The sequence below is a fragment of the Enhydra lutris genome, unplaced genomic scaffold (genome assembly GCF_002288905.1).
Source record: "Enhydra lutris kenyoni isolate GAN:26980312 unplaced genomic scaffold, ASM228890v2 scaffoldscaffold2, whole genome shotgun sequence".
NCBI classification, from domain to species: Eukaryota; Metazoa; Chordata; class Mammalia; order Carnivora; family Mustelidae; genus Enhydra; species Enhydra lutris.
The window spans coordinates 54461877-54475228 of NW_019154086.1; the positions used below are offsets into that span (position 1 = coordinate 54461877).

General features: G+C 36.3%; 1 protein-coding gene across 2 annotated transcripts in view; it reads left to right on the plus strand.

Moving 5' to 3' along the window:
• LOC111151990 (spindle and centriole associated protein 1) overlaps window positions 1–13352 on the plus strand; it is a 61586-nt gene that overhangs the window by 18145 nt on the left and 30089 nt on the right. For both annotated transcript variants that reach the window (XM_022510246.1, XM_022510254.1), the window contains exons 5-7: window positions 3098–3200; window positions 4016–4122; window positions 7289–7401. In XM_022510246.1, the coding sequence (XP_022365954.1) occupies window positions 3098–3200; window positions 4016–4122; window positions 7289–7401 (323 nt within the window). The remainder of the gene's footprint in view (window positions 1–3097; window positions 3201–4015; window positions 4123–7288; window positions 7402–13352) is intronic.

Genomic DNA, 13352 nt, shown 5'->3' on the forward strand with positions numbered 1-13352 from the left:
CCTCTGGTTAAGAAGATACAGTGGTTTAAACAAAATAGAAATCTGTTTCTATGAAACAGTTCAGAAGTAACTGGTAGTTGGTAGGGTCTCTGTGGTCCTTTATTCCAGGGCTTCCATCACTGAGTAGAGAATGGCTGTTCCAGCTGCCTTTAGCTGTATTCCAGCCAGCATGAAAAGGGAAAGAGAATGCATGCTACTCCTTTAAATTCACCCAGAAATTCTGGCTTATATCCCACTATCCAGAAATTCATCATATGACCATTCTCACTTAGAATGATGGTTAGGAGATCTTGGTGTATAATTGGCTAAAACTTGGGAATTCTGTTAAAAGGAAAATGAAAAGACAGGAAATTGGTGGGTAAGTAGCAGGTCTGTCACCCACAGATTGTTATCTCATTTGTCACTGGAAATAATACATTGAATACCCTTGAATGTGCTTTTAAGTACATGTAAAACTGTATTTGTAGAACAAATTTTTTTAAAGATTTTATTTATTTATTTGTTTGAGAGAGAGGGAGAGCACAGAGGGAGAGTGAGAAGGAGAAGCATACTTCCCGCTGAGCAGAGAGCCCGATATAGGACTTGACCCCAGGACCCTGAGATCATGACCTGAGCAGAAGACAGCTGTTTAACCAGTTGAGCCACCTAGACACCCATGTAGGATAAATTCTTAAGAGTGGAACTGCTGAGTCAAAGATATGAGCATCTATTATTTCAATGTTGCTAAATTTGTAGTGTCTCTGTTAAGGGATGTGATGGGACCAAATGAAGAAGCTTCCTTGGGCATATTCACTTAGGCAGTATCAACATGTATTAGAGCTACCAGTCCATCCCCCAGAACTGGACTCCTACGTAGATTGACAAAGTTAAGAGAAAAGCTCTTTGGCTAGCATAATCATTCGCTGTATGATGCACTCATGCCTTGGGAATCAAGCAAATGAGGGTCCAAATTCGATCAGAGAGAGGGAAACTTCGATAAAGATTTTATGAATTTTAAAAGTCTAATAACTTCCCAGGTCTCTCTGTAATTTGCTATTTCTGTCTGGTTTTTATTATCAGAGAACAAAAGTGCTAGAATTAAAAGTTTTTGTTAGTGTTTTTGAAGGGATCTTGGCTGATCTTTTGTGAATCCAAGATGTGTACCACTACTCATAAGTTTGACTTTGTGCTCTATGAACCCATCTGGGAAGTAATGTATACAGATGGGCTTGCAGAGATTGGTTTACTTATCAAGAGGATGGGTTTTTTTTTTTTTTAGTAAAGATTTTTATTTATTTATTTGACAGAGAGAGAGTGCACAAGTAGGCAGAGAGGCAGGCAGAGAGAGAGGGGAAGCAGGCTCTCTGCTGCACAGAGAGCCCAATGCGGGGCTCGATCCTGAGACTCTGAGACCATGACCTGAGCCGAAGGCAGAGGCTTGACCCACTGAGCCACCCAGGCACCCCAAGAGGATGGGTTTTATCAGAGAGGAGTGATGAATAAATCTAGAGAGAGCAAAAGAAAGCCAGTACCCTGATCTCTGGCCTCTCAACCCATCTGCCCCAAGAAGGCTGGGCAGAGACTGGCAAAGTGCAACAGTGTAATGTCTTTCCTAGAGACCTCATTATAATTGATAATCAGGTCTTGGTATGATAAAATTATTCCTCTACTATCTGCTTTTTTCAGTTATATCTCTTTATTTTCATGGAAGGTCAGTAATTTTTTTTTTAATAGTAAACTCAAAACTGCAATTAGGAAATATTCTGTGTGTAATTTTTCTAGTTTAAGTGATAGATTATAATGCTCCATTTACTCTCTTGCCTAAGCTCTAATTGGGTGTACTTGCAAGATCGCTAACCAGGGATAGAAATTTGGTTCATGGGATAATATAATTTAAGTTGTAGCAACATTCCAAATATCTCTAGAATGGTACAGGTGTTCAGTGTGTCCACATTCTTACAACAGCCCTTTGGGGTAGGGGAAGGTGGCGATATCTTCATTTACATCTTAGGAACCTAAGCTTAAAGAGGGTTGGATTTTGCTTAGTATCCCTTGGCTGGATCCTAGTCTTCTGGCTCTGAATGTGCTCTTTGCCTTATATCATTCCAAAACTTACTCTGTGGAAGGAACAAATTAAGGACTTGAGTCTCACCAACTGAGCCATCCAATCTGATTGGCCACAGCAGGAGAAGAAAGGGAAAAAGTCGGAATGTGACTCTTGTTATTTCTCTCAATGTCTTAAAACAATAACTGAAATCATATTATATACTTGTTTCCATGGGCTAGAGAGATTCTGGTAAGAGCATTTGTTGCCAGAAGCTCCGCTTTATTGTTTTGAATTAGTGTTGGAAACCAGGCAGTTTCGTTTTATGACTCCTCTCAGTTTAAGAATGCCATCTGGTGGTGGTGGGTAGAGTTGACTTGCCTGTACCTCTTGTTTATAATTAAGAAAGTTCCTGAGTTGAAAGTGCCTAATCAGAGGCGCTACTGTAATGGTATTTTTTGAGTTCTCATCCCTCCAGGATAAAAGTCCACCTTGTTTGTAAATACAGAACTGTCACTTTTTTGTTTGATGCCCAAAACTCATATCTTACCTCATAGTCTCTTAAGTTGTTGATCATGATCCATTAGTGGATTATGAAATCACTTTAAAGGTGATGAATATATGAATATATGGCTGAATATATGGCTCAGAGTTTTATATCTTTAATCAGTGTTTTTCAAACTGTGGATCACAACTTGTTAGTGGATTGCTAAATTTAGTGTGTTGTAGCTATTATTTTAAAAAATAGAAACTAAAAGAAAATATCAGAATGGTTCTCAAAAAGTAAGGTTAAGTAAGACTTTTATTTTGTTATACATTTACATTTGCGTGTATATTAGGTCACAGTTTAATAATGTATTTCTTACTTGGATTGTAGCCAAGCATCTGAAATCTAATTATTGTAATAGCGCCATCTCCTGGTACTTTTGGATATTGCCACTGAAGGATTTTGGGAGGATGGTGGCTTAGGTTGTTTTTATTCTCTGAACCTTTGCATGGACTTTTCCTTTGTGATTTCATAGTATATAGAGATTTTTTTCTGAATAATAATATTTATCATTAACACATGTCTAGATTCTTTCTGATCAATACCAGATGCAGGAGGTATTAGAAAAATCTGATCATTTGATGGCTGAAGCAAAAGATCTGTTTGTTGATTTTCCCCGTAGGCGCACAGGTAATGTATTTCGTTCAAACAAAAGCTTCTTTTTCTTATTAATCATAGCCTACAATGGCTGTTTGGAAGAACTTGAAAACCTTTTTTCGGGCATCACATTATTTATAGTACAAGTAGTCTAGAGTGGATAGCATACAGGAGTTGTTAGGCATAGATTCAGTATAATTTGTTTGCTTTTCACTAAGAATATTAACTATTACAAATTATGGAGCTAAATAGAGGTAAGTCATTATTTACTAGTATATCTCATGGTGCAATATACGAGATTTTATTATAAATATGACTTAGTTTCCAATTTATTAATGTTAGGTTACTGTACAAAGTGTCTGTTTTTGTATGTAACTTGAGTAAAGCTAAATTTTGAAGCCTAAAGCTACTTCAGTCTCTCTCTGACAGAGACTTTGCCTTTTGTCAGATACATAGCATTATTCACTTTAATGTGTATATAATCCATTGTTTACTTTAATCCCTAAAAACAAATCATTAGTTTTTAGTTTAAGGTTTGAATCCTGGCTTAACAATTTATTATTGTGACTTTGGGCCATTTGCCTCATGTCTCTGAGTTTCAATTTGCTGATCTATAAAATAATAATAGTAAAAACCTCATCAGATTTTGTGAGGGTAAAGTGATTTAATATATGTAAAAGCATTTAGAAAAGTGCCTGGCATATAGTAAGTATTGTGTAAGTGTGAGCTGCTATTATTATCATTTAAGATTTTAATTTGATAATACAAACCTGTGGCAGTGTATAGTGTTTGTAAAGTCAGTTTAATTAAATGAAGTAAAATAATCATGACTTCTTTTCCTTCTGCAGGGTTTCCAAATGTAACTATGGCTCCTGATTCCTCTCAGGGTCCTATTGTGGTAAATCAAGACCCTGACACGCAGGCCATTCTTAGTGAATCCATCATGGAGCCTCAGGTAATATGCTGTCCTTACAGCCATCATGCTTATGTTGAAATTAAATTTATGTAGGCATTGTGGTAAACTTTTCAAAAGCTTAAAATATCAACAAATACCAAGTATGGTTGCTAGAATTGTTCTTCCTCAAGCGTATTACACTTTGGGTGAGTTATATTTGTACCAAACAAGACAGGACTGGATAATAATAGCTAACCATTTATTGAGTACTTACTTATGATGTAGGTACTATCATTACCTCCAGTTAGCAGGTGAAAGAACTGAGCTTCAGAAAAATTAAGTGCCTTGTCCAAGATCACTTAGCATCAGAGATGGCATTCACTCCATCTGCCATTATAGAAACAGTGGGGAGTCTCTTAACTTCCATTTTAGAGTCAGGTGGATCTGTGTTTACATTCTGTTAGTACTAGCTGTTGGATCTTGGGTTGATTTCTTAAGGTATCTGAGTTGACTCAGAGTATTTTTGGTTTTGTTGTTGTTGTTGTTATTGTTAAATGGGAGTAGAATATACTTACTATGGTTGTTGTGAGGATCAGCTGAGGTAAGTTATGTCTATCATGATTCCAGATACTAGTTCTTCATTAAATGTTAATAGTCTCTTTTAATAGGTGTGTTTAGAAAGTAGCTACCCAGGAAACTTGGAATTTATTGACCAGTTACATGGGAAAATTATATTATAGTAGTAAAATGTTAATTAAAATGTATCCCAACCTAACTGAAACTCTTAATTAATCAAAATGCTTAGAATTTTGAAATGGGAAGCATTTTTTAAAGCTCACGAAGAATTTAATATTAAAATAAAACAACTTTTTAGGACTGATGAGGACTCAATACCTGTTTAGTGCAATTTCCTAGGTTATTTATATGTCCTATGAAAAAAGGAGAATCATCAGTTGGAGGGACGATCCTAGGGAATTACAAGGTCCAGAATCATTAAAAAAAACAAAAAACAAAAACCAACTTAAGTCTACTGTTTTCTGCTTACAAAGGCAATTAAGTAGAATGTTACATGTTTTAAATAGCCAAAAGCCATTATGTTTTGGCACTTACTAAAAATGTTAGCTTTCAGGGGAATCCTCCTACATTACTATGTAACTTGAGTAAAGCTAAATTGGTGCAAGCTGGTGCAGCCATGTTGGAAAGTAGTATGGAGATTCCTCAAAAAGTTGAAAATAGAGCTACCCTATGACCCAGCAATAGCACTACTGGGTATTTACCCCAAAGATACGAATGTAGTGATCTGAAGGGGCATGTGCACCCCAATGTTTATAGTAGGTCTTTTCTCAATCTGAAGGGGCGTGTACACCCCAGTGTTTATAGCTCAATACCCAAACTATGGAAAGTGCCTAGATGTTCATCAACAGATCAATGGATAAAGAAGATGTGGTATGGCATGGAATGGAATGGAGTGGAATATTATGGGATATTATGCAGCCATCAAAAAACCTGAAAGCTTGCCATTTACAATGACCTGGATGGAACTAGAGAGTATTATGCTAAGCGAGATTAAGTCAATCAGAGAGGTACAATTATCATATGACCTCACTGATTTGAGGAATTTGAGAAATAAAACAGAGGATCATAGAGAAAGGAAGGGAAAAATGAAACAAAACAAAATCAGCGAGGAGGACAAACCTTAAGAGACTCTTGGTCTCAGGAGACAAACTGAGGGTTGCTGGAGTGGAGAGGGGTGGGAGAGATGAGGTGGCTGGGTGATAGATATTCGGGAGGGTATGTGCTATGGTGAGTGCTGTGAATTGTGTAAGACTGAAGAATCACAGACCTGTACCCCTGAAACAAATAATATATGTTAATAAAAAAAATGTTAGCTTTCAGATAATTATGGTCTCTGTTATGGGGAAGGGAAAATGGCAAGAGCTGGGGCTAGAGAGATAGGGAGGAGCTAGGTAATGAAGGGCTAAAGAACCAGAAAGTAAGAGGAGAGCCACCAAAGAATTTTAGGAAGAATAGAGTCATGATGAAATCAATTGTAGAGTGGAAGAAGGGTTTGGGAAGGACAAGACTGGTGAGAGGATCTGGTTAGAAGACTTAGGTTAGAATTTTAGTGAGAAGTGGTGAGGGCCTAACCTAAGCAATAGCAGTAAAAGAAGGAGGTAGAAGGGAAGAGAGATGGGTTTGAGAGATTAAAAAAGGATAGAATTGACAGCATTTGGTAGCTGATTGGATGTGACGGATGAGAAAAAAGGATAACTCCCAGTTTGTTGGTTTGAGCATCTCAGTAGATGGCGATACTCTTATGGTCTTAGGTAATATCAGGAATAAGGCTTCTGGAAGAATGGTAGGAGAGGCTTAGGAAGATGACTAGTTTTGGACATGTTACGTTTATGTGTGTAGGGTGTCTACTAGGAATATCTTAGGCAGTTGAATATAATTGTCTAGGAATCCTGAGAAATCTGGGCGAAGATAGAAATTCGAGAATTCACAGCATTTGACTTGTAATGGCAGCTTTGGAACTAGATACAATCTTTCAGAAAGGGAGTCAAATGAGAAGATAAAAGGTCCAAAGGGAGGACCTTGAGTATTAAGAAAGGGCAGAAAGAAAAGAATCAATGAAGGAGATGGGAAGGAAGAGCCAAAAGAATAGAATAAAAACCAGGGAAATATGGTATCTTGGGAGTTAAAAGGAAGAATGTATCAAGAAGATCTTGAAAGAAAGAAAGGAATAGTCATTAATGTCCAATCAATTAGAGAAGAAAGGGAAGGCAGAGGCTGAAAAATATCTATTTGATTTAGGAACAATAAAAAAAAGATGCTGACCTTGTAGACAGCAGTTTGAGTGGAATGGTAGGGCAGAAGCAAGGTTGTAGGGCATAGGTGGTAAATGAGAAGCGGTGCGGGGGGTGGGGGTGGGGGGTGGGTAAGATTCTTTCAAGTTTGGTGGTGAAAGAGAAAAGATACGGTGAGAGAGACTTGTTCACATTTAAATGCGGATGAGCTAAAGCCAGTGCAGAGAGGTTGAAGATGCAGGAGAGGAATGGGGCACTTGATGGAGTGGAAGGAGGTGAGAGGGTTTAGGTCCTAGAGCACTTGTGGAGATGTTAGCAGTAGAAGGAGGGACCTCTCTATTGTAATGACACAAAGAAACAAAGGATGAGTGTACATATAACCAACTTGTATTTGTATTTTTATTGTTATGTTGAGAAAGGCTCTTAACGAAGTAGATGATGAAGGAGAAGGAACTGTTAACAGCCAGTCTGAAGAAAGTGGGAATGAGTTGGATAACTCTATAAACTCTCAGTCAAAAACTAACGTAGATCGGTAGGTATATATGGATAAATATTTACAGGGCTTCCCTTTTCTCCAAGGCTATTTCCTTTGTTTCCCAGCTTTATTGAGATATTATTAACATAATATTGTGTAAGTTTAAGGTGTACAATGTATTTATAATATTTCTACTTGTGGAACTTAATGATGTTTTCTTTGTGGCCTAATATATGATTAAATTTTTGTAAATGTTCCATTTATGTGCTTGAGAAGAAGGTATATTCTATATTACCAGGGTATAAAGGTCTATCTGTATATCCTTAAGATCTGCTTCATTGATGATGTTGTTTACTTCTTCTGTCTTTACTTACTTTTGTCACTATCTTATATTGAGAGTAGTGTATTAAAGTCTCTGTTAGTGTGTTTCTATTTTTCTTTGCATATGATGTTTAAGTATATTTAATTTTGTTTAAAGTTAAATACCTGATTGGTGTGTTTTTTGGTACATGGATATTCATAAGTATTGTATTTTCATTATGATTTATGGCTTTTAGCATTGTAAAGTGTCATTTGTCATATTTAATGTCTTTTGGCTTCAGTTCTATTTTTTTTGGTATCAGGAATGAAACCTCTGCCTTCTTGTTTCTGATTGCCTGGTTCATCTTTGCTCATTCTTTTATTTTAGCTTTTCTGAATTATTGTGTACTAGGTGTATCTTTTGTATTTAACATAGAGTTGGGTCTTGCATTTTAGCCAGTTTAAAAGTCTTTTTTTTTTTTTAAATTGGTGAAGTAAGCTTGTAATATTTATTGATATAGTAGATGTGTTCGATGTCAACTTATTTTATAGTACTATGTATATTATACTATAATTATAGTTTTCTTTCTCTATGTAATGTTTTTTGTGTTCTCTTAAAAATTTCTTTTGATATTTAGGAAGTTTGTAATTTTGTTCTGGCTGGTTGTCTTTATATCTACCTTTTATAGAGCCCTTTAGTCCCCTATTTTCTTCAATCTTTTGCTCTCAGGTGTGTTAGTTTTAAATGGTGTGCTTTGACTTCCACCTATGACCTATGCAACAAATAATTTATTCTATATTCTCATTCTTTCTCTTTTTCTCTCAGTCTTTCTCCTCTTTTAGCTGCATTTTTTTTTTTTTTTTGCTTTGACAGGACATAAAACATTTACATATTATTCTTCTCTATTATTGCCATTTTTGTTTTAGTCTTGGATCTATAGTTAAATGTATTAAATGCTCATCATCAGTCCTTTTATGATGTTTTCCTAGTTAACTTTTGGTTGGATCACTCATTTAGACAAAGCTCATGGTATAGGATTTATGAGTTCTATTTTCTGAATTCTTGAAAGCTTAAACGTTTTCCTGTAGCTTTGATATTTGAAAGATATCTTGGCTGGATATAAAATCTTTAATATTTTGTTTCCTTAATTTCCTTGAAAGTGTTCCTCTATTCTTGGCTTACTTTGAATGTTGTTTTGACTGGTCTGATGCTAGAACAATTTTCTTGCCCTTATAAATAATTAGGCATTTTTATGTATTGATGTCCTTTATATTTAAAATTTATTCTTTTATCTTTAAAATTTAAATATTGCTAAGCTCTGTTTTGAGTTTACCTTTTCAGGTCAGTTTTTCCAACACAGTTTGCTTTTTTGTAGATTCGGTTCTTTTTCTTTCTTTTTTTCTTTTTTTTTTCCTGGAAGTAAGTTTCCTTGGGTTATAGTTTTAGATATTAGTTTGATATCATTGGTTTTTTTCTTTTTTTTTTTCAGAGACTCCTTTTACATACATAAAAGTGATATCTCTTGTTTCTATTTCAAATACTTTCTCTCTAACCTTTTATTCTTTATTTTTTGTTGTTGTTTTCCTATAATCTTCAGTCTTCCTTATTAAATGTTTATTTAATGATTATCCATTGGACGCATTGTAATTTAATCTTCATTTTTGAGTTTTTCTTTTTCTTTATATTCTTTCCTGAGTTCAGTCAATTCTTATTTTGTTCCTGGTTTTTGTCCATCTCTGCTCTTAGTTTTAGAACTTCTGATTCAAGATCTATATCTCCAAATGCTTGTTTAAGTATACTGAATTCCATTTAAAGAGTTTTGTTACAGTTTTCTTCTGTTCTTGGTAGGGGAAAAATTTTTATTGGCTAGAATATTTCAATTACATTTTCTATTATATTGTCTTGTATGATGCAGACTGTTTTAGTTTGTACATTTTATGGACAGGGTTGGGAGTTTGGGGTAGGTCTTCTCTCAGTTATAGTGAAGTACAGTTATTTTAATGGATGCTTTTTCTTTTTTTTAAAGTATCAGCAGGTGAAAGTTGGTTTGTACTCCAATACTGTTCTTTTTTGTCTTGAACTGTTCTCCCTTGTTAAACATGTTAAGGTAATACACTTTTTTTTTATTTTTCTTTTTGCCTTTAGCGCTCAGCCTCCTAAGAACTCTTCTTTCTTCCTGTTGACATCAAGAAGTGGTGTCTTTCCAAGACCTACCACCTTGAGTTCTATGCACTTTTTAGTAGTATTTTGACTGCCCAGGTTTGGGATATGCGTGTGTGTGTGTGTGTGTGTGTGTGTGTGTGAGTGACCTTCCTTTCTGAGTATTTGCTATTTAGAGTGGACTTCTTCTTTCTGGAGGTGATTTTGTCACCAGTAGACTCTTTGCTTTCTTCGTGGTTTGGTCATTTTCTTTTTCTTTTCCTTTTTTTTTTTTTTTTTTTAATTACCTGTTTGGTCATTTTCAGCTGCCCTCACTCCCTGCTAGGGCTTCTGACAGGAGCTCAGGAAATATCTTTGCTGGAGTGTAGTGTGTATTTTTCTACTTATAGGTAATTTGAAGTTAGTAGTAGTATCTGTTTTCCAGTCATGTAGAAGGTATGGGTTATGAGCTATTTTTGCTCCTCTTGTTGCCCTGTCTCTTGGGTTTTGGAGGATGTGTGGAGTGATTCAAATTTAGCTGGTTGCTGTTTCCTTAAGGTCACTTGGAAACATGTATCATCTTTTAAGATAAGCTTCTTTCAGAACCCAAATATAACTAATCTTGTGCAATATTGCTTTTATTCTTTACATTTGAATCAAGTTACTGTTTTTTATTTGGTTGGGTTTTATCTCATTAGTTGTGTGAGTTGTGTGAGTCTGGGTTTTATCTCAGTAGTTGTGTTGTGTGGTTTCCAGTTTGGAATACCTAATGTCTCAAAATGTTACTTGTTAACTATTAAACATGAGGTATCAGGAGATGATTAGACTTGGATCTGGAGACTAAGTGCCTTTTGGTTTGAAAATTTCTATGAATACATGTTCCTGTGTGACCTAAAACAACAGAAATTTATTCTCTCACAATTTTGGAGAAATCTGAAATCGGTTTCATTGGACCAAAATCAAGGTTTTGGGAGGGCTACACTTCCTCCAAAGGTTCTAGAGGAGAATCTGTTCTTTGCCTTCTTTGCCCCTTCCAGGTTTTGATGGCTGTTGGTCTTCCTTGGCTTGTGACAGCTGCATCATTCCAATTTCTGCCTCTGAGTTCACATCACCTTTCCCTCTGTGTGTGTGTTCAACTCTTCCTTTGCCTCTCTTTTATAAAAATATACATGATACCATTTAGAGCCCCCCCCAGAATAACCTCACATCCCAAGATTCTTAACTTAATCATATCAGCCTGTTTGCTGACTGTAGAATTTTGGGAGTCTGACTCTTCCTTCATTTTATCCTATCTCTGTCTCTTTCAGTCCAAGCTGCAGTATTTCTGCTGGTGTAACATTCTCAAATGACCTTGTGTGTTTCCTTTGTATGTTGGATGACATTAGACAAAGAGGCCCTCCAGAGATCTTCCCTGGATAATTCCATCTATGTTGCTATCTGCTGAGATCATTAAGGGGATCTATGAGTCAGATGCCTAATCTCTTCAGATTAGCAAAACATTGTCTAGCCATACACTTGTCCTTTCCAGGGCGTGCTTTCCTAACAGTGTGGTATCTCCTAATTTGAGCATCTTTTGCGTTCTGGGCAGGCTGAAAATTTCCCAAATCACCAAGTTCTGGTTCCTTTTGGCTTAACAGTTCTTCCTGCAGTGTATCTCTTTCCTCCTACATTTCACTCTAAGCAGCAGTAAGAAAGTAGGCTGTACCTTTAACACTTTGGCTGGAAATCTCCACAGCTAAGTATCCAAGTTCATTGTTTACAAGTTCTGCTTTCCACACAACTCGGTTATGTTTTCTGGTACTTTATAATAAGGATTGCCTTTCTTCCAGTTTCCAATCACATGTTCCTCATTTCCTTGTGAGCCTTCACCAGAAGCTCCCTTAATGCTCATATTGCTACCAGTATTCCATTCATGATGATAGAGCCTTTCTCTGCCATTCTCCTCACTTCCTCCTGGGTCCACAGTGGAAGGGTCTGTAACTTCCATATTTCTATGAATAGCCTGTGTAAGGCAACCTAGGATTTTTCTAATATTTACCTAAAAATTCTTCCAGCCTCACCCATTCTCATTTCAGAGCTTTTTTTGGTAAGCATTTTTTGATATTTTGTTACACTAGCACCTCGTATCCAGGTGCCAGAGTCTACATTAGTTTTCTATGGCTGCTATAACAAATTACCATAAACTTAATGACTTAAAACAACAGAAATTTATTCTCTCACAGTGCTGGAGGCCAGAAATCTGAAATCAGTTTCACTAGGCTGAAATCAAGGTGTTGGAGGGCCATTCACATTCCCTCTGGGTACTGTAGGGGGAAATCCATTCCTTGTCTCTTCCAACTTTTTGTGGCTGCCGGCCTTCCTTGGCCTTGAGTCAGTATAATTCCCGTCTCTGCCTCCATCATCACAGCACCCTCTATGTCTGTGTGTGTCAGAGTCTCCTTGTGTCTCTTCCTCTTATAAGGATGCACTTGATTGCATTTAGGGCCCATCCAGATAATCCAAGGTCATCTATCTCAACATCCTTCTTAACTTAATCACATCCGCAAAGTCCCTTTTTAGTCAGATAAGGTAACATTCACAGATTCTAGGGATTCAATTATAAGTATCTTTAGGGAGGCCATTCTTAAACTTGTCATAGGTAGTATTATATTACTTTCCTTGTTGTTGTCACATAACCTGACTCTTAAAAAAGTATAAACATTAGAGACAGTAATGTGAGTTCAGACTGTTTTGGATTTTCCTAACTTATACAGAAATCTTGTTACAACACTTTTCTTAGGATTTAGCTGGAAGGTTGGACTTTGAACTAACACTTACAAAGGAGTCTTTCTGATGCTTTGATAACTAGCCCCCTTTGAATGGATTGCATTATAGGCCTTTTGCTAAATATATTTTGTAGCAGCAGCTAATGTGCAATGTACTATCCATAATTTGCATGAAAGCAACTCCCTTAGGTTGAGATTTGTGGAGCCACTAAATAAGATTTCCACATTCCTCTTTTTTTTTTTTTTTTGGTAACAGCTTTATTGATTTATAGTCCACATACCATACAGTCCATCCACTTAAGGTATAACATTCAATGATTTCTAGTATATGCAGAGTTATGCAATCTATAGTCAATTTTAGAACATTTTCAGTACCCAGAAGAAACCCCGTATTCTTTAATAGTCAAATCCCATTCCCTCCCAAGCCTTTCAGCCCTATCTAATCTATTGGATTAGTCTATTCTCTATCTCTGTAGATTTGCCTATTCTGGACATTTCATATGTGTAGAATCATTCCCTATGTGGTCTTTTGTGTCAGGTGTCTTTCACTTGGCATGTTCTCAAGATTCATCCATGTTGTAGCATGTATCTCCACTTCATTCCTTTTTATGGTTGTGTGGGTGTAGTACATTTTAATTCTCCACCCATCAGTTGATGGGCATCTGGGTTGTTCCTGCTTTTTTGTCACCTACCCCTTTTAAGTCTCAGTCCAACTGGGAAATAGATAAAGGAATCAGATGGTTGGAGAATAAAGTATAAGCCTTACCAATGCTAACGATGATTTTGGAAAAGGCTTAGTTCTC